Source organism: Gallus gallus, chromosome 5 (genome assembly GCF_016699485.2).
Source record: "Gallus gallus isolate bGalGal1 chromosome 5, bGalGal1.mat.broiler.GRCg7b, whole genome shotgun sequence".
Classification (NCBI taxonomy): Eukaryota; Metazoa; Chordata; class Aves; order Galliformes; family Phasianidae; genus Gallus; species Gallus gallus.
The window spans coordinates 54,504,099-54,523,825 of record NC_052536.1 but is presented as its reverse complement, the minus strand read 5'-3'; the positions used below and the strand labels follow the sequence as shown (position 1 = coordinate 54,523,825).

The window sequence follows — 19,727 nt, the reverse complement described above, 5'->3', positions numbered from 1 at the left end:
AGAAGGGATAGACAGGGTAGGAGGGGTGGCAGAGTTGCCCTCTAAGTTAGGAAGTGGATAGATTGCGAAGAGCTGTGTCCGAGGAACAGCCACTGTCAGGTTGAGAGCTTGTGGGTAAGAATCAGGGATCGGTCCAGCAAAGGGCATCTAGTGGCTGGGGTCTGCTAGAGGCCACCTGATCAGGGGGAGCCTGTTGACGAGGCCTTCTTGCTTCAGCTGCAGGAGGTGTTGTGCTCGTGGGCTCCTGTCCTGATGGGGGATTTCAACCACCCGGATGTCTGCTGGAATAGTGGCATGGCAGGTGGCAGACAATCCAGAAGATTCCTGGAGTCTGTTGACAACTTTCTGGTCCAGGTAATAGATGGACCAACCCGAGGTGAAGCCTTGCTGGACCTGGTGCTCACAGTGAGAGGTGTGCAGGAGGAGAGCATTAGAGAGGTTAAGATTGGAGGGAGCCTGGACTGTACTGACCACGGCTTGGTGGAGTTTGTGATCTTGAAGAACGTGGGCCTGGCACAAAGCAGAGCTAGGCCCCTGTGCTTTAGGAGAGCAAAATTCCAGCTGCTTAAGGAACTGCTGCGTGGGATCCCCTGGGAAACTGTCCTTAAGGGCATGGGTACAGAACAGAGCTGGCAGCTCTTTAAGGACACCCTTCTGAGAGTGCAACGGCTCTCCATCCCCCAGCAGAAGAAGTCCAGCAGGGGAGGCAGGCAACCGCTGTAGCTATGCAAGGGCCTGAAGCTGAAACTGAGGGAAAAGAGGGAAGTGTACAGAAAGTGGAAGCAGGGTTGTGTAGGCTGGGAGGAATACAGGGCTGTTGTCCATGTGTGTAGAGATAGGATTAGGAAAGCCAACGCGCAGGTGGAGCTGAACTTGGCGAGGGATGTGAAAGATAACAAGAAGGGGTTCTACAGGTACATAGGCAGGAGGAGACAGGCCAAGGAGGGCGCTCCCCCTCTGATGAAAGGCAGTGGGGAGCTGGCTTCCTCAGACACAGAAAAAGCTGAGGTACTCAATGAGTGCCTTGCCTCAGTCTTCATGGGTGGTCAGGCTTCCTGTGTCTGCCAGGACCACGAGCCTCTAGGTGAGGGTGCGGGGAGTGGTTTCTGTCCCACTGTAAGAGTGGAACAAGTCCGAGTCGTCCTCATGAAATGGAACGTGTCTAAGTCCACGGGGCCGGATGATATCCATCCCAGGGTTCTGAAAGAGATGGCTGATGTGGTTGCCGAGCCGCTCTCCATCATATTTGAAAAATCATGGCTGTCCGGTGAAGTCCCCGGTGACTGGAAAAAGGGAAACCTTGCTCCCGTTTTTAAGAAAGGGAGAAAGGAAGACCTGGGGAACTACAGGCCGGTGAGCCTCACCTCTGTGCCTGGGAAGATCATGGAGCAGATCCTCCTAGAAACTGTATTAAGGCACATACGAGACAAAGAGGTGATCCAAGACAGCCAGCATGGCTTCAGCAAGGGCAGATCTTGCCTGACCAATCTGGTGGCCTTTATGATGGAGTGACGGCTTTGGTGGATGGGGGGAGGGCGTGGATGTCATCTACCTGGACTTCTGCAAAGCCTTTGACACGGTCCCTCACCACGTGCTTCTCTCTAAATTGGAGAGGTGTGGATTTGAAGGATGGACTGTTCGATGGATTAGGAATTGGTCGGCTGGATGCAGCCAAAGAGTTGTGATCAATGGTTCTGTGTCAGGGTGGAGGCCGGCCATGAGTGGTGTCCCTGAGGGGTGGGTCTTGGGACATCGAGGCCCTGGAATGTGTCGAGAGAAGGGCAACAAAGCTGGTGAGGGGTCTGGAGCACAAATCTTATGAGGAGCGGCTGAGGGAGCTGGGATCGTTCAGTGTGGAGAAGAGGAGGCTGAGGGGAGATCTCATTGCACTCTACAGCTGGGGTTTGGCCTCTTCTCCCAGGCAACAAACAGGAGCCGAGGAAACGGCCACAAGTTGTGCCAGAGGAGATTTAGATTTGATATAAGGAAAAATCTGATTTTCTCTCCGAGAGTGGTCAGACACTGGAATGGCCTGCCCAGGGAGGTGGTGGAGTCGCCGTCCCTGGCAGTGTTCAAGAGGCGCCTGGACGAGAAGCTACGAGATACGGTTTAGTGGCTTTTGGTAGTAACGGTAATGGGAGGACGGTTGGACTAGACGATCTTGTAGGTAGGTCCTTTCCAGCCTTGTGATTCTATGATTCTCTCCGCCGCTAAGGGGTCGCTGTGTTGCTGCGCAGGAGGCTGGACGGCGTCCCGCAGTCCCTGCACTGCTGCGTGGAGGAGAACCGTCTCAGCCCTCCTCTGTGTAGATGAGGCTGTGCCCCAGGAGACGTTTGATTGCAGCAGGATGTAGAGTAGATAGAGTGTCTCAGGAAAACCCAACCACTTGACGTCAGATCCCACAAACTCTGCTGCAAACCCTGTTGTAAGAAGGACAATCTCCAACGTCTTCTGATGGCTTTCTGGGTTCTCCTGCCGCCTGCCTACTCTGCCAGCTTTGGCCACCTGTACCTGTCACTGGTTGACTGCATCACACTATCCGGGATGAGTTCACGGGAACTCCCTTGAGGTCCCAGCCCTTGAAATATGTTGAAACTTTTCCACTGCACTCAAGGAGATGACTAAGCTCTTAAAACTGATGTGGGCAACTTGTTCTTACCCTGCGCCTGCTGTTTGGATTTCTCTGGTCTCTCACTGTGAGCCGATGGAGAAATGCAGCCTGCCTCCTCCGCTGTCTGAGCATTCTCGGTGTATTCCAGCTGAGCTGGTTTCTAGCAATGGCAATGCCCCATCAGGCTGAGCCTCTGCCAGATGGGCTCACTAATATATTGCCTTGCATTGTCATAGCTCCCCACTGTGTGACCTTGTGTGCCAGCATCCCATAACACACACCCTCCCAGCATCCCCTTGCCTGAGCACTGCTTCACCCACCAGAAGACAGAAAGAGGGCTGATCTGGCTGGCCATCAGCCCTCCATAAAGATGCTGGTCTCTGCTGGGGCACTCCGTTCACTCCATGCAGTGAAGCAGAAGTCTGGCCCAGGAATCGCATCTCAGCTGATTCCTTCCCTGCCCAGCAGGGGGAGGCAGGCACTGCACTGACCGGGCTTTAGCTCTAACAGAGCAGCCAGGCTTTGCGCTGAACCTCTGGGGCAATAGGTCAGTCAAACTGAGGTCTTGTTTCACAGTGTCAAGCAGGATTAATACTTCACAAGACTCATTGACTTGATAACGTTGATGGAGGGAAGGGAGCAGCATCCTGTCTTGCTGCTTGGTAGGCAAGGAGGAAATTCCTGCTGTGTGGGACAGACAGCATGTGAAAGTCTCTGTGTTCTCTGCTCTGCCCATTCTCTTTTCTTTGGAATATGTGTTTTCACGCACCTTGATACTGCGTAGCACTGCCGTGAACTAGCCTCTAGCTGGAGCCAGAGATTTCTGTATTCCCCTACTGTCCTGAAGTAGCCTAACAAGTGAATGGCTAATAACGCTCTTGCCTTCTTGGCAGCGTCAATCCTCCACGGCCTGCAGTTGGTCCACAGGCTCGTTAAAGCAACGTGATCCCGCAGCGGTGGGAGGGAGGGAGAAACAACCCTTTCCGAATGTTTAGCTACGCCAAATCACACCTGCTGTGGACCAAAAGACGGAAATCACCCGTAAACTACTTGCTGAGTTTCTTTCCTTCTCTCCAGCAGCTGTTTCTTTGGTATGGTGATCCCTTCTCTTGTGTTGCTGATGCAAAACGCAAGGAAACAAGTGGAGCCATCAACCAGGCTACAAGTTAGGTCACTGCAAAGATTAGGGGTTAATCCATTAATCCACTGCAAAAGACGGGGCTGAGTGAAACACGCCCGTGGAGTGAAAGTCCTGGCTGGCTCGGGGCAGGCAAGTTGTAGGGCAGGCACAAGAGCTCCCAGGGGCTGTTGGTCACTAAAGGCGTGAGTGGCAGCTGCCCAGGATAAACTTGACCCGGATGGAGGCCTGCAGACGTTTGGGTGGGTTTGTTTGTGCCAGGGCTAAACCTTCCTCCAAAAATGCCGTGATCCCTGTAGTCAGCGTTCACACGCTTTGGCTGCCCCGACTTAAGAGTTATGAGCTGCAAGAGGTGTTTGGTCAGCTGAAGGCAGATCACAGAATACACAGATCTAAATCAGGGTGAGCCAATGAACGGAGAAGTCACAGCACTCCTAGCCACGTCAATCACAGCCCACGTTTGCCAAGCAGCTTAAAAGAACATGTACACAAAGCACTGGTGGGGAATGGTGGAAAACTTGCTATTTCCAAGCAGAATGCTTTCTGGAATCATGCGTGTTTCATGCAGCAATTAATGGAAACGGCTGTGCAAGTGTTATGACCCTGTATTGTTTCTGTATTTCTTGTTGAACGGTAGTACTGTTACAACAGTACTACTGTATACTAATATGTATTGCTGAAAGAGGTGTATTGCTATTATGTTACTGTTATTTTATCACTACTGCTTTTATAGGTTAAGGCTTAAGCAAGCTGACCATGGGAGCCGAAAAAGGCGGAGAAAACCCCATCAGGTAGAGGACTTGAATGGCTGAAGTCCCTTTCAGCTTCCACCCTGCATTCTACTGCTGCTCTCTAAACTGACGACGTGATGAATGTCGGGCAGGACACGGCCCGGCTGCTGGCAGCTGATTTGAGCGCAGCCATACAGGTGAGACTTCCTGATAGGTTAGGACATGGCCTTGGGAACGATGCTGGCAGCTAACCCATGGGCAGGGTGCCACGGAGCAGTTACCCTGTTGCACAACCCTGCCTGCTTTCCGGTTAAAGCTATGGGGGATCAGCTGGTCCTCCAACCCCACAGGTAATCTGGGGAGAGAGAGTGGGTGTCCCATTAAAACCCTTAAAATCACGCATCCAAATAGTGGACAGAGAGGGACTGAGGTGCCTTTTGAGACTGATGTGGGCAGACTGGGAGAGGCAAAGTCCAACCCAAGTCCTTCTGTCAAAATGAACCAATAATAAATGCTCGTTGTTTCTGAGATGTATGGCTGTTGCATGCTGCCGATGGCCTCTTCCCTGCACATTGTGATTCCTCGCATGGCCAGGCAGGCAGGAGGCTGGGGAAAGCATGCAGCACCCGCAGCAGCACAGGTAATGTTGGTTCAGGCCCTGCTCTGCAGTGGGGGAGTCGGCTTTCACTCTAATGAGGACCTTTGGCTCCATAGGATGTGCTTTGTGGAGTTGTTCGTCCTGTCATTAGTGGTGACTTCTCTTCAGCAGTGGAACAAGTGAAACACTTAGGCCTGGAGGATGGTTTTTTTTTTGGCTCCATCCCTGGTAAGTAATATCTCTATCATTTCTCTTGCCTCTCCAGCTACAGGTCTGAGCTGGTCCCACAGCACACCTTGCACATTGCTGTTGATCTGATGTGTCCCAGTAATCACCGTTTCTAACACAGAGGGCTGTTCACTGCTGAGTGGTTTCAGAGCCGTTTGGTGGTGCCTGAGTGTAAGATTTGGATGAAGATTTCTGGTTAGTTCAGCGGTGGGCCTTCTTGGGTCACCCAGAGGAGGGCTTCTCCCCTGGGTGACCCTCAGCTGGAGAAAATGGGCATGTTGAGGCTAGGGAGAGGGCCTAGGGGGCAAAGCTGCACAGCAGGGTGGTTGTGAGGATCTCATACGGTCACTTCTCACAGGCACTTAGGCTAGATTTGTCACCGGGCCTCAGCATCCACTGCTGTTCATGGCTGCTTCTGCTGGCACTGCTCTGGTCCATGCTCCCGTACCACAAATGGGAAAGCTGCTCCTGTATTTAGTCTCTTGTCCACACAGAGACACTAGGTGGGACAAAAGGCCTTATGGGCAGCCTGTTAGCATGAGGTGTGCTCATCCAGATCATCAATAAAAAGGGCTGGCCCCAGTACTGACCCCTGAGGAACACAGCTAGCGACTGATGGCCAGCTGGATTTAAGTCTCCTCTCCTCTCCTCTCCTCGCCACCTCTCTCTGGGCCCAGCTGTCCAGCCAGTTTTTTACCCAGTGAATAGTACAACCATCCAAGCCATAGACTGTCAGCTTCTCCAGGGGAAGAGGGCGGGGTCTAGGGGGATGAAGTCTAGGTAGACAGCATCCACAGCCTTTCCCCCATCCACTAGGTGAGTCACCTGGTTGTAGGAGTCAAGGTTGGACAAACAGGAACATGAATTCATGTTGGCTAGGCCTGATCACCTGGTTGTCTTCAATATGCCATGTGATCACACTCAGGACAATCTGCTCCAGGACCTTCCCCAAGTACCAAAGTCAGGCTGACAGGTGTGAAGTTCCTCATGAAGTTCCTGGTGGCTACCAGCATTTCTACATATGCCACAGGAGTCCAGTCTTTTGACTTGCCTGGGCCACATGGAGTGAAGAGGAACTGTCTTGGGCCACACAGAAAATACACAGTTAACGTAGATCAGCTACAAAACTTATTTTATATATGCATATCTTTTATTAAAAGGTAAAAAACAGCAACAAAAACGTAAAACTAGCGGTATATGTAGCTTTATTTAGTGAGCCTCATGCATCAGCTTCTGGTTCAACAGCAGTGGCTGTAGTTCTTAGTGAGTTCCCAAGGGGTTTGGCAGAGGTTGTACAAAAAGAGGTCACTCACTACCTGGGAGCTCAGTCCGGCCACGTGCCTCACAGCAGGGCCGATGCCAGGGCCACGGCAGCCCAGGGCAGCTGAGAGGGGCTGTTCGAGGTGGGGCCGAAGGCTGGGGCTGGGGCGTTTGTGACATCACGGTGCGTCACAATGCGGGGCTGGTATTGAGGCCATCAGCAGGCAGCGGCTGCTCCACTTTGGCCTGGGCCAGCGGTGAGTGCAGCAGCAAGGGGGAGGGCTGTGCTGGGCCGGGCGCAAACACCGGCCCGCGAGGGGTTTGGGAGCCCGCAGTGGTGGCAGCGAGCGCTCAGGGGAGCCTGCGAGCGGCTCTCTGGCAGTCACCACCAGCGCTGGCCTCAGCCCCTGCTGCCTCCCAGCTCCCTCGCCCCCACTCCTACCTGACCCCAGGGGCTGTGGCTCCTGGCCCAGCTCCCCCAGCCGCGCGCGAGCTCCCACCCAGCCCCACTGACCTCCCCTCTCTCACTTCTTCCAGATCATGGCTTTGGCGTTTGTCTTCTCGTTGTTGGCGCAGAGAGTGCCATGTGTTGGTGATTATTTGGATGAGGAAACCCTCAACCGCATGCAGCAGCGTGAGGAGTATCTGCAAGAGCAGATGACAAAGCTGCTGCTGGAGATAGAAGAGATGGAAAGGGCGCAGGGCAGGATGGGCTTGCAAGCCCTGCTCTTTGCTTTGTTGCCATACTGGAAAACTGTGAGCGTTCTTTGTCTCTTCGTCTTTCTGTTTTGGTTCATGTGGAAGATCCACAAGAAGTTCCGGGGCGTTGAAGACGACAGTGATGTGGAGAGCTCCAGCAGTGAGGAGCAGCAGCAGGAGCAGCAGGAGCTGGAGCAGCAGGAGCAACAGATGCAGGTGGTGGAAGTGGAAGCGAAGGATGAATTTGTCTTTGCTGAAGAGTTCTGGCCAATCCATACCCATCAAGAGGATGGTGAACAGATCCTCTCGCTGTTGCATCACCTCATTGATATCTGCCAACATATCGTGGCGGATACTTTCTATCCAGTGCCAGCACACACCACTGGGGTGGGCAGTGTCTATGAAGGCTGGTGTCCCCTTGTAAATGAGCCTGTCTTCTGCGTGGTTGTGTCCCTGTTGGCCCCCCGTGGGCACACTTTCCACCCGGATCTGGGCGCCCCAGAGGAGCTGCCAGCGAGGAACTCCCGTGTCCGTGTAGAGCTGGAATGCACGTGCGGGAGGGAGCAGGAGATGCGCATGCGATGCTTCCTCCACGCCTCCGCGGCAGAGCTGAGAAATCAGCAGTCCAACCTCCTGCACAGCCTCTGCACTGACTCCTACCTGGATGTAGAGAAGACTGCTCACTGGTTCCAGAACCTGATCAGAAATGCCTGGAAATGCACGCATTTGTCAGCAATGTGCAGCCTGAATGTGACGCAGTCCAAGCGCTCCTGCAGGCTTCAGGTGACAGATGTCTACAAGAAAATCTTCTTAGTTGAGATGCTGTTTGGCGTACAGCAAGATGACACGGACATCTTTCTGAGCAGCCAGGAGACAGAGGTCGGTACTACTCCCAGCACGACCTGGCCACAGAGCTGTGCTGTGGCAGAAGCGAAGTTCTTCCTACTTGTAGCCGCCCGTGCTGAGGAGAGGAATTTCTACATCAGATATATGCAAGTGTGCGCCTATATCCTGGCGGGCCTCAACTTTTCAGTCTATGAACTGAAGACAGTGCTCATGCACCTCCTGACTGCCATCCCTTTGGAAAGCTGGCATGGGAGATATTTCCTGGAGCGGATCGATGACCTCTTGCGCTACCTGCGCTGCTGCGTGGAGGAGAAGCATCTGGGCCACTTCTTCATTGGAAATGAAGACGTGCCTGCGGAGATTATCTTGCCGCAGGATTTCCGAGAGTCCGAACCGCTCAACCTCTTCCAGCACCTGGAGGATGCGGAAAGACATGAGCAGGCACTGCAGGAGTTGGAGGAGCTGCAAGATCGGCTCATGAGCCTGCTGATCTATGGGAAGTGAGAGACATCCACTTGTCCCACAGACGAGCACCCTGAACACGGAGAAGACACCGCTCCGTAGGCAGTGGGAATTGCTCCTGGATGTTTTCTCCACACTGGGGCAGCCGATGAAGAGGGTGCTGCGTGAACACTTGAAACAGAGACTCTTCAAACCAGCTGGGCAGAGACCACCCAGCCTCTCCAAGAGCATCTGTTTGCTCCGGGAGCATTTTCCCCTAGGAAGACCGGCAATGAAAGACTTGCTTGAAGAACCTGATCTGAAGAAGTAGAGCACAATGTACTTTGTGACGTGTGCTTAGAAAGAGCTGATGCGAAAAAGCAGAAATACCACCTGTTGAAGTCGCGTATTTTAGAACTACAGTTGTTGAATGATGTGGTTAATTCTCACTTCTCAAGCTCTAGTAGAATTATATTCATATATTATCTATAGTATCAGAGACTAGAAAGTACGTTGTGATCTGTTCTGTTCTTTTAATAATTTTAATAAACATATTTATTTTTATAACTTTGCGTGGGTTATAGAGTTGTATTCCGCACATCAAAACCCTCTGCCCGTAACTCTTTGTCAAAGAAAACAGGGATAGGGTGTTGAATGCTTGGCTGCCACAGAATTGGGTAGCGTGCTGTGGAAAAGGTGACTGCCATCCCTGCAGGAAGGGTGTGGGGAGATGCTCCTCAAGCAGCAGGGGATCGTCTGCTGTCTCACAGTCAGGTGGGAAGGGGTGACCTCAACGACAGCGAGGGATGGAAACAAGTCCCTGTTCAGGGCTAGGAACATGACTTGCCTGGTTAAGCCCTCCGATTACTATCCACGTCTGGTTTTCCACACTGGAAATGAAGATGTATGCAAAAGAATTTCTCAGGCGATCAAAAGGGTCTTCAGGGCTCGGGGAAGACTTCTGAAGGGGTTGGCAGCGCAAGTTGTGTTCTCCTCTGTCCTCTCAGTTGGTGACTGCGACCCACACAAAAGGAGGAGGGTGGGCATGCTGAATGAATGGCTTTGTGAATGGTGTTGTGCTCAGGGCTTTGGGTACTATGGCTTGGGACACAGCCTTGAGAAAGGGGGAATGCTGACGGCGGAGGGAGCCGACTGACTAGAAGGGCCACAAATAGTCTTGGGAGCAAGCTGGCTGGGCTGGTAAGCAGGGCCTTAAACTAGATATGATGCGGGAAGGGGGTGTGCTGGGTGACAGTGAAGCACATAGGAACACTGTCACCTTGGGAGGCGGTAAGAGAAAACCCCAGACTTGTCCTGGAGGTATTAGGGTGGGCTCCTCTGAGAAGGCAACGAGGCCAATAGCTAAGCTGAAGTGCCTCTATACCGATGTACACAGCATGGGAAATAAACAGGAGGAGCTAGAAACCGTGGGAAAGTATTGGGAAAGGATGAGCTGACTGCTATCATGGAAACATGGTGGGATGAATCCCATGATTGGAATACTTTGATTGAGGACTACAGGCTTTTCAGAAGGGATAGACAGGGTAGGAGGGGTGGCAGAGTTGCCCTCTAAGTTAGGAAGTGGATAGATTGCGAAGAGCTGTGTCCGAGGAACAGCCACTGTCAGGTTGAGAGCTTGTGGGTAAGAATCAGGGATCGGTCCAGCAAAGGGCATCTAGTGGTTGGGGTCTGCTAGAGGCCACCTGATCAGGGGGAGCCTGTTGACGAGGCCTTCTTGCTTCAGCTGCAGGAGGTGTTGTGCTCGTGGGCTCCTGTCCTGATGGGGGATTTCAACCACCCGGATGTCTGCTGGAATAGTGGCATGGCAGGTGGCAGACAATCCAGAAGATTCCTGGAGTCTGTTGACAACTTTCTGGTCCAGGTAATAGATGGACCAACCCGAGGTGAAGCCTTGCTGGACCTGGTGCTCACAGTGAGAGGTGTGCAGGAGGAGAGCATTAGAGAGGTTAAGATTGGAGGGAGCCTGGACTGTACTGACCACGGCTTGGTGGAGTTTGTGATCTTGAAGAACGTGGGCCTGGCACAAAGCAGAGCTAGGCCCCTGTGCTTTAGGAGAGCAAAATTCCAGCTGCTTAAGGAACTGCTGCGTGGGATCCCCTGGGAAACTGTCCTTAAGGGCATGGGTACAGAACAGAGCTGGCAGCTCTTTAAGGACACCCTTCTGAGAGTGCAACGGCTCTCCATCCCCCAGCAGAAGAAGTCCAGCAGGGGAGGCAGGCAACCGCTGTAGCTATGCAAGGGCCTGAAGCTGAAACTGAGGGAAAAGAGGGAAGTGTACAGAAAGTGGAAGCAGGGTTGTGTAGGCTGGGAGGAATACAGGGCTGTTGTCCATGTGTGTAGAGATAGGATTAGGAAAGCCAACGCGCAGGTGGAGCTGAACTTGGCGAGGGATGTGAAAGATAACAAGAAGGGGTTCTACAGGTACATAGGCAGGAGGAGACAGGCCAAGGAGGGCGCTCCCCCTCTGATGAAAGGCAGTGGGGAGCTGGCTTCCTCAGACACAGAAAAAGCTGAGGTACTCAATGAGTGCCTTGCCTCAGTCTTCATGGGTGGTCAGGCTTCCTGTGTCTGCCAGGACCACGAGCCTCTAGGTGAGGGTGCGGGGAGTGGTTTCTGTCCCACTGTAAGAGTGGAACAAGTCCGAGTCGTCCTCATGAAATGGAACGTGTCTAAGTCCACGGGGCCGGATGATATCCATCCCAGGGTTCTGAAAGAGATGGCTGATGTGGTTGCCGAGCCGCTCTCCATCATATTTGAAAAATCATGGCTGTCCGGTGAAGTCCCCGGTGACTGGAAAAAGGGAAACCTTGCTCCCGTTTTTAAGAAAGGGAGAAAGGAAGACCTGGGGAACTACAGGCCGGTGAGCCTCACCTCTGTGCCTGGGAAGATCATGGAGCAGATCCTCCTAGAAACTGTATTAAGGCACATACGAGACAAAGAGGTGATCCAAGACAGCCAGCATGGCTTCAGCAAGGGCAGATCTTGCCTGACCAATCTGGTGGCCTTTATGATGGAGTGACGGCTTTGGTGGATGGGGGGAGGGCGTGGATGTCATCTACCTGGACTTCTGCAAAGCCTTTGACACGGTCCCTCACCACGTGCTTCTCTCTAAATTGGAGAGGTGTGGATTTGAAGGATGGACTGTTCGATGGATTAGGAATTGGTCGGCTGGATGCAGCCAAAGAGTTGTGATCAATGGTTCTGTGTCAGGGTGGAGGCCGGCCATGAGTGGTGTCCCTGAGGGGTGGGTCTTGGGACATCGAGGCCCTGGAATGTGTCGAGAGAAGGGCAACAAAGCTGGTGAGGGGTCTGGAGCACAAATCTTATGAGGAGCGGCTGAGGGAGCTGGGATCGTTCAGTGTGGAGAAGAGGAGGCTGAGGGGAGATCTCATTGCACTCTACAGCTGGGGTTTGGCCTCTTCTCCCAGGCAACAAACAGGAGCCGAGGAAACGGCCACAAGTTGTGCCAGAGGAGATTTAGATTTGATATAAGGAAAAATCTGATTTTCTCTCCGAGAGTGGTCAGACACTGGAATGGCCTGCCCAGGGAGGTGGTGGAGTCGCCGTCCCTGGCAGTGTTCAAGAGGCGCCTGGACGAGAAGCTACGAGATACGGTTTAGTGGCTTTTGGTAGTAACGGTAATGGGAGGACGGTTGGACTAGACGATCTTGTAGGTAGGTCCTTTCCAGCCTTGTGATTCTATGATTCTCTCCGCCGCTAAGGGGTCGCTGTGTTGCTGCGCAGGAGGCTGGACGGCGTCCCGCAGTCCCTGCACTGCTGCGTGGAGGAGAACCGTCTCAGCCCTCCTCTGTGTAGATGAGGCTGTGCCCCAGGAGACGTTTGATTGCAGCAGGATGTAGAGTAGATAGAGTGTCTCAGGAAAACCCAACCACTTGACGTCAGATCCCACAAACTCTGCTGCAAACCCTGTTGTAAGAAGGACAATCTCCAACGTCTTCTGATGGCTTTCTGGGTTCTCCTGCCGCCTGCCTACTCTGCCAGCTTTGGCCACCTGTACCTGTCACTGGTTGACTGCATCACACTATCCGGGATGAGTTCACGGGAACTCCCTTGAGGTCCCAGCCCTTGAAATATGTTGAAACTTTTCCACTGCACTCAAGGAGATGACTAAGCTCTTAAAACTGATGTGGGCAACTTGTTCTTACCCTGCGCCTGCTGTTTGGATTTCTCTGGTCTCTCACTGTGAGCCGATGGAGAAATGCAGCCTGCCTCCTCCGCTGTCTGAGCATTCTCGGTGTATTCCAGCTGAGCTGGTTTCTAGCAATGGCAATGCCCCATCAGGCTGAGCCTCTGCCAGATGGGCTCACTAATATATTGCCTTGCATTGTCATAGCTCCCCACTGTGTGACCTTGTGTGCCAGCATCCCATAACACACACCCTCCCAGCATCCCCTTGCCTGAGCACTGCTTCACCCACCAGAAGACAGAAAGAGGGCTGATCTGGCTGGCCATCAGCCCTCCATAAAGATGCTGGTCTCTGCTGGGGCACTCCGTTCACTCCATGCAGTGAAGCAGAAGTCTGGCCCAGGAATCGCATCTCAGCTGATTCCTTCCCTGCCCAGCAGGGGGAGGCAGGCACTGCACTGACCGGGCTTTAGCTCTAACAGAGCAGCCAGGCTTTGCGCTGAACCTCTGGGGCAATAGGTCAGTCAAACTGAGGTCTTGTTTCACAGTGTCAAGCAGGATTAATACTTCACAAGACTCATTGACTTGATAACGTTGATGGAGGGAAGGGAGCAGCATCCTGTCTTGCTGCTTGGTAGGCAAGGAGGAAATTCCTGCTGTGTGGGACAGACAGCATGTGAAAGTCTCTGTGTTCTCTGCTCTGCCCATTCTCTTTTCTTTGGAATATGTGTTTTCACGCACCTTGATACTGCGTAGCACTGCCGTGAACTAGCCTCTAGCTGGAGCCAGAGATTTCTGTATTCCCCTACTGTCCTGAAGTAGCCTAACAAGTGGAATGGCTAATAACGCTCTTGCCTTCTTGGCAGCGTCAATCCTCCACGGCCTGCAGTTGGTCCACAGGCTCGTTAAAGCAACGTGATCCCGCAGCGGTGGGAGGGAGGGAGAAACAACCCTTTCCGAATGTTTAGCTACGCCAAATCACACCTGCTGTGGACCAAAAGACGGAAATCGCCCGTAAACTACTTGCTGAGTTTCTTTCCTTCTCTCCAGCAGCTGTTTCTTTGGTATGGTGATCCCTTCTCTTGTGTTGCTGATGCAAAACGCAAGGAAACAAGTGGAGCCGTCAACCAGGCTACAAGTTAGGTCACTGCAAAGATTAGGGGTTAATCCATTAATCCACTGCAAAAGACGGGGCTGAGTGAAACACGCCCGTGGAGTGAAAGTCCTGGCTGGCTCGGGGCAGGCAAGTTGTAGGGCAGGCACAAGAGCTCCCAGGGGCTGTTGGTCACTAAAGGCGTGAGTGGCAGCTGCCCAGGATAAACGTGACCCGGATGGAGGCCTGCAGTTACCCTGTTGCACAACCCTGCCTGCTTTCTGGTTAAAGCTATGGGGGATCAGCTGGTCTTCCAACCCCACAGGTAGTCTGGGGAGAGAGAGTGGGTGTCCCATGAAAACCCTTAAAATCACGCATCCAAATAGTGGAAAGAGAGGGACTGAGGTGCCTTTCTGAGACTGATGTAGGCAGACTGGGAGAGGCAAAGTCCAACCCAAGTCCTTCTGTCAAAATGAACCAATAATAAATGCTCGTTGTTTCTGAGATGTATGGCTGTTGCATGCTGCCGATGGCCTCTTCCCTGCACATTGTGATTCCTCGCATGGCCAGGCAGGCAGGAGGCTGGGGAAAGCATGCAGCACCCGCAGCAGCACAGGTAATGTTGGTTCAGGCCCTGCTCTGCAGTGGGGGAGTCGGCTTTCACTCTAATGAGGACCTTTGGCTCCATAGGATGTGCTTTGTGGAGTTGTTCGTCCTGTCATTAGTGGTGACTTCTCTTCAGCAGTGGAACAAGTGAAACACTTAGGCCTGGAGGATGGTTTTTTTTTTGGCTCCATCCCTGGTAAGTAATATCTCTATCATTTCTCTTGCCTCTCCAGCTACAGGTCTGAGCTGGTCCCACAGCACACCTTGCACATTGCTGTTGATCTGATGTGTCCCAGTAATCACCGTTTCTAACACAGAGGGCTGTTCACTGCTGAGTGGTTTCAGAGCCGTTTGGTGGTGCCTGAGTGTAAGATTTGGATGAAGATTTCTGGTTAGTTCAGCGGTGGGCCTTCTTGGGTCACCCAGAGGAGGGCTTCTCCCCTGGGTGACCCTCAGCTGGAGAAAATGGGCATGTTGAGGCTAGGGAGAGGGCCTAGGGGGCAAAGCTGCACAGCAGGGTGGTTGTGAGGATCTCATACGGTCACTTCTCACAGGCACTTAGGCTAGATTTGTCACCGGGCCTCAGCATCCACTGCTGTTCATGGCTGCTTCTGCTGGCACTGCTCTGGTCCATGCTCCCGTACCACAAATGGGAAAGCTGCTCCTGTATTTAGTCTCTTGTCCACACAGAGACACTAGGTGGGACAAAAGGCCTTTTGGGCAGCCTGTTAGCATGAGGTGTGCTCATCCAGATCATCAATAAAAAGGGCTGGCCCCAGTACTGACCCCTGAGGAACACAGCTACTGACTGATGGCCAGCTGGATTTAAGTCTCCTCTCCTCTCCTCTCCTCGCCACCTCTCTCTGGGCCCAGCTGTCCAGCCAGTTTTTTACCCAGTGAATAGTACAACCATCCAAGCCATAGACTGTCAGCTTCTCCAGGGGAAGAGGGCGGGGTCTAGGGGGATGAAGTCTAGGTAGACAGCATCCACAGCCTTTCCCCCATCCACTAGGTGAGTCACCTGGTTGTAGGAGTCAAGGTTGGACAAACAGGAACATGAATTCATGTTGGCTAGGCCTGATCACCTGGTTGTCTTCAATATGCCATGTGATCACACTCAAGACGATCTGCTCCAGGACCTTCCCCAGTACCAAAGTCAGGCTGACAGGTGTGAAGTTCCTCATGAAGTTCCTGGTGGCTACCAGCATTTCTACATATGCCACAGGAGTCCAGTCTTTTGACTTGCCTGGGCCACATGGAGTGAAGAGGAACTGTCTTGGGCCACACAGAAAATACACAGTTAACGTAGATCAGCTACAAAACTTATTTTATATATGCATATCTTTTATTAAAAGGTAAAAAACAGCAACAAAAACGTAAAACTAGCGGTATATGTAGCTTTATTTAGTGAGCCTCATGCATCAGCTTCTGGTTCAACAGCAGTGGCTGTAGTTCTTAGTGAGTTCCCAAGGGGTTTGGCAGAGGTTGTACAAAAAGAGGTCACTCACTACCTGGGAGCTCAGTCCGGCCACGTGCCTCACAGCAGGGCCGATGCCAGGGCCACGGCAGCCCAGGGCAGCTGAGAGGGGCTGTTCGAGGTGGGGCCGAAGGCTGGGGCTGGGGCGTTTGTGACATCACGGTGCGTCACAATGCGGGGCTGGTATTGAGGCCATCAGCAGGCAGCGGCTGCTCCACTTTGGCCTGGGCCAGCGGTGAGTGCAGCAGCAAGGGGGAGGGCTGTGCTGGGCCGGGCGCAAACACCGGCCCGCGAGGGGTTTGGGAGCCCGCAGTGGTGGCAGCGAGCGCTCAGGGGAGCCTGCGAGCGGCTCTCTGGCAGTCACCACCAGCTGCTGGCCTCAGCCCCTGCTGCCTCCCAGCTCCCTCGCCCCCACTCCTACCTGACCCCAGGGGCTGTGGCTCCTGGCCCCGCTCCCCCAGCCGCGCGCGAGCTCCCACCCAGCCCCACTGACCTCCCCTCTCTCACTTCTTCCAGATCATGGCTTTGGCGTTTGTCTTCTCGTTGTTGGCGCAGAGAGTGCCATGTGTTGGTGATTATTTGGATGAGGAAACCCTCAACCGCATGCAGCAGCGTGAGGAGTATCTGCAAGAGCAGATGACAAAGCTGCTGCTGGAGATAGAAGAGATGGAAAGGGCGCAGGGCAGGATGGGCTTGCAAGCCCTGCTCTTTGCTTTGTTGCCATACTGGAAAACTGTGAGCGTTCTTTGTCTCTTCGTCTTTCTGTTTTGGTTCATGTGGAAGATCCACAAGAAGTTCCGGGGCGTTGAAGACGACAGTGATGTGGAGAGCTCCAGCAGTGAGGAGCAGCAGCAGGAGCAGCAGGAGCTGGAGCAGCAGGAGCAACAGATGCAGGTGGTGGAAGTGGAAGCGAAGGATGAATTTGTCTTTGCTGAAGAGTTCTGGCCAATCCATACCCATCAAGAGGATGGTGAACAGATCCTCTCGCTGTTGCATCACCTCATTGATATCTGCCAACATATCGTGGCGGATACTTTCTATCCAGTGCCAGCACACACCACTGGGGTGGGCAGTGTCTATGAAGGCTGGTGTCCCCTTGTAAATGAGCCTGTCTTCTGCGTGGTTGTGTCCCTGTTGGCCCCCCGTGGGCACACTTTCCACCCGGATCTGGGCGCCCCAGAGGAGCTGCCAGCGAGGAACTCCCGTGTCCGTGTAGAGCTGGAATGCACGTGCGGGAGGGAGCAGGAGATGCGCATGCGATGCTTCCTCCACGCCTCCGCGGCAGAGCTGAGAAATCAGCAGTCCAACCTCCTGCACAGCCTCTGCACTGACTCCTACCTGGATGTAGAGAAGACTGCTCACTGGTTCCAGAACCTGATCAGAAATGCCTGGAAATGCACGCATTTGTCAGCAATGTGCAGCCTGAATGTGACGCAGTCCAAGCGCTCCTGCAGGCTTCAGGTGACAGATGTCTACAAGAAAATCTTCTTAGTTGAGATGCTGTTTGGCGTACAGCAAGATGACACGGACATCTTTCTGAGCAGCCAGGAGACAGAGGTCGGTACTACTCCCAGCACGACCTGGCCACAGAGCTGTGCTGTGGCAGAAGCGAAGTTCTTCCTACTTGTAGCCGCCCGTGCTGAGGAGAGGAATTTCTACATCAGATATATGCAAGTGTGCGCCTATATCCTGGCGGGCCTCAACTTTTCAGTCTATGAACTGAAGACAGTGCTCATGCACCTCCTGACTGCCATCCCTTTGGAAAGCTGGCATGGGAGATATTTCCTGGAGCGGATCGATGACCTCTTGCGCTACCTGCGCTGCTGCGTGGAGGAGAAGCATCTGGGCCACTTCTTCATTGGAAATGAAGACGTGCCTGCGGAGATTATCTTGCCGCAGGATTTCCGAGAGTCCGAACCGCTCAACCTCTTCCAGCACCTGGAGGATGCGGAAAGACATGAGCAGGCACTGCAGGAGTTGGAGGAGCTGCAAGATCGGCTCATGAGCCTGCTGATCTATGGGAAGTGAGAGACATCCACTTGTCCCACAGACGAGCACCCTGAACACGGAGAAGACACCGCTCCGTAGGCAGTGGGAATTGCTCCTGGATGTTTTCTCCACACTGGGGCAGCCGATGAAGAGGGTGCTGCGTGAACACTTGAAACAGAGACTCTTCAAACCAGCTGGGCAGAGACCACCCAGCCTCTCCAAGAGCATCTGTTTGCTCCGGGAGCATTTTCCCCTAGGAAGACCGGCAATGAAAGACTTGCTTGAAGAACCTGATCTGAAGAAGTAGAGCACAATGTACTTTGTGACGTGTGCTTAGAAAGAGCTGATGCGAAAAAGCAGAAATACCACCTGTTGAAGTCGCGTATTTTAGAACTACAGTTGTTGAATGATGTGGTTAATTCTCACTTCTCAAGCTCTAGTAGAATTATATTCATATATTATCTATAGTATCAGAGACTAGAAAGTACGTTGTGATCTGTTCTGTTCTTTTAATAATTTTAATAAACATATTTATTTTTATAACTTTGCGTGGGTTATAGAGTTGTATTCCGCACATCAAAACCCTCTGCCCGTAACTCTTTGTCAAAGAAAACAGGGATAGGGTGTTGAATGCTTGGCTGCCACAGAATTGGGTAGCGTGCTGTGGAAAAGGTGACTGCCATCCCTGCAGGAAGGGTGTGGGGAGATGCTCCTCAAGCAGCAGGGGATCGTCTGCTGTCTCACAGTCAGGTGGGAAGGGGTGACCTCAACGACAGCGAGGGATGGAAACAAGTCCCTGTTCAGGGCTAGGAACATGACTTGCCTGGTTAAGCCCTCCGATTACTATCCACGTCTGGTTTTCCACACTGGAAATGAAGATGTATGCAAAAGAATTTCTCAGGCGATCAAAAGGGTCTTCAGGGCTCGGGGAAGACTTCTGAAGGGGTTGGCAGCGCAAGTTGTGTTCTCCTCTGTCCTCTCAGTTGGTGACTGCGACCCACACAAAAGGAGGAGGGTGGGCATGCTGAATGAATGGCTTTGTGAATGGTGTTGTGCTCAGGGCTTTGGGTACTATGGCTTGGGACACAGCCTTGAGAAAGGGGGAATGCTGACGGCGGAGGGAGCCGACTGACTAGAAGGGCCACAAATAGTCTTGGGAGCAAGCTGGCTGGGCTGGTAAGCAGGGCCTTAAACTAGATATGATGCGGGAAGGGGGTGTGCTGGGTGACAGTGAAGCACATAGGAACACTGTCACCTTGGGAGGCGGTAAGAGAAAACCCCAGACTTGTCCTGGAGGTATTAGGGTGGGCTCCTCTGAGAAGGCAACGAGGCCAATAGCTAAGCTGAAGTGCCTCTATACCGATGTACACAGCATGGGAAATAAACAGGAGGAGCTAGAAACCGTGGGAAAGTATTGGGAAAGGATGAGCTGACTGCTATCATGGAAACATGGTGGGATGAATCCCATGATTGGAATACTTTGATTGAGGACTACAGGCTTTTCAGAAGGGATAGACAGGGTAGGAGGGGTGGCAGAGTTGCCCTCTAAGTTAGGAAGTGGATAGATTGCGAAGAGCTGTGTCCCGAGGAACAGCCACTGTCAGGTTGAGAGCTTGTGGGTAAGAATCAGGGATCGGTCCAGCAAAGGGCATCTAGTGGTTGGGGTCTGCTAGAGGCCACCTGATCAGGGGGAGCCTGTTGACAAGGCCTTCTTGCTTCAGCTGCAGGAGGTGTTGTGCTCGTGGGCTCCTGTCCTGATGGGGGATTTCAACCACCCGGATGTCTGCTGGAATAGTGGCATGGCAGGTGGCAGACAATCCAGAAGATTCCTGGAGTCTGTTGA

General features: G+C 52.9%; 2 protein-coding genes and 1 non-coding gene across 5 annotated transcripts; all 3 read left to right on the top strand.

Moving 5' to 3' along the window:
• The first annotated feature begins 488 nt into the window (after positions 1–488).
• MIR7470 (microRNA 7470) lies at positions 489–555 on the top strand. Its single transcript, NR_105638.1, has one exon. It is a non-coding gene; the product is annotated as a microRNA 7470 (primary transcript).
• A 4,378-nt stretch (positions 556–4,933) lies between these two features.
• LOC121113255 (inositol 1,4,5-trisphosphate receptor-interacting protein-like 1) lies at positions 4,934–9,119 on the top strand. 2 transcript variants are annotated; one of them, XM_040701648.1, is made up of 2 exons: positions 4,934–5,306; positions 7,104–9,119. In XM_040701648.1, the coding sequence occupies exons 1-2, from the start codon at positions 5,280–5,282 to the stop codon at positions 8,613–8,615; spliced, it is 1,539 nt and encodes a 512-aa protein (XP_040557582.1). In that variant the 5' UTR covers positions 4,934–5,279; the 3' UTR covers positions 8,616–9,119. The 2 variants fall into 2 exon arrangements, with proteins under 2 accessions (XP_040557582.1, XP_040557583.1); XM_040701649.1 differs by lacking the exon at positions 4,934–5,306 and adding an exon at positions 6,273–6,823.
• Positions 9,120–14,249: 5,130 nt separating this feature from the next.
• Positions 14,250–18,427, top strand: LOC121113254 (inositol 1,4,5-trisphosphate receptor-interacting protein-like 1). Of its 2 annotated transcripts, none has more exons than XM_040701646.1 (2): positions 14,250–14,614; positions 16,412–18,427. In XM_040701646.1, exons 1-2 carry the CDS (start codon positions 14,588–14,590, stop codon positions 17,921–17,923), a joined length of 1,539 nt encoding a protein of 512 aa, XP_040557580.1. In that variant the 5' UTR covers positions 14,250–14,587; the 3' UTR covers positions 17,924–18,427. The 2 variants fall into 2 exon arrangements, with proteins under 2 accessions (XP_040557580.1, XP_040557581.1); XM_040701647.1 differs by having other exon boundaries at positions 14,250–16,130.
• Positions 18,428–19,727: the final 1,300 nt, after the last annotated feature.

Excerpts from the sequence above, each read along its gene's own strand:
- LOC121113254 (XM_040701646.1), top strand. The coding sequence starts at position 14,588 with ATGGTTTTTTTTTTGGCTCCATCCCTG. Across the intron at positions 14,615-16,411 it reads TTTTTTTGGCTCCATCCCTG|ATCATGGCTTTGGCGTTTGT; the intron begins GTAAGTAATATC and ends CACTTCTTCCAG.
- LOC121113255 (XM_040701648.1), top strand. The coding sequence starts at position 5,280 with ATGGTTTTTTTTTTGGCTCCATCCCTG. Across the intron at positions 5,307-7,103 it reads TTTTTTTGGCTCCATCCCTG|ATCATGGCTTTGGCGTTTGT; the intron begins GTAAGTAATATC and ends CACTTCTTCCAG.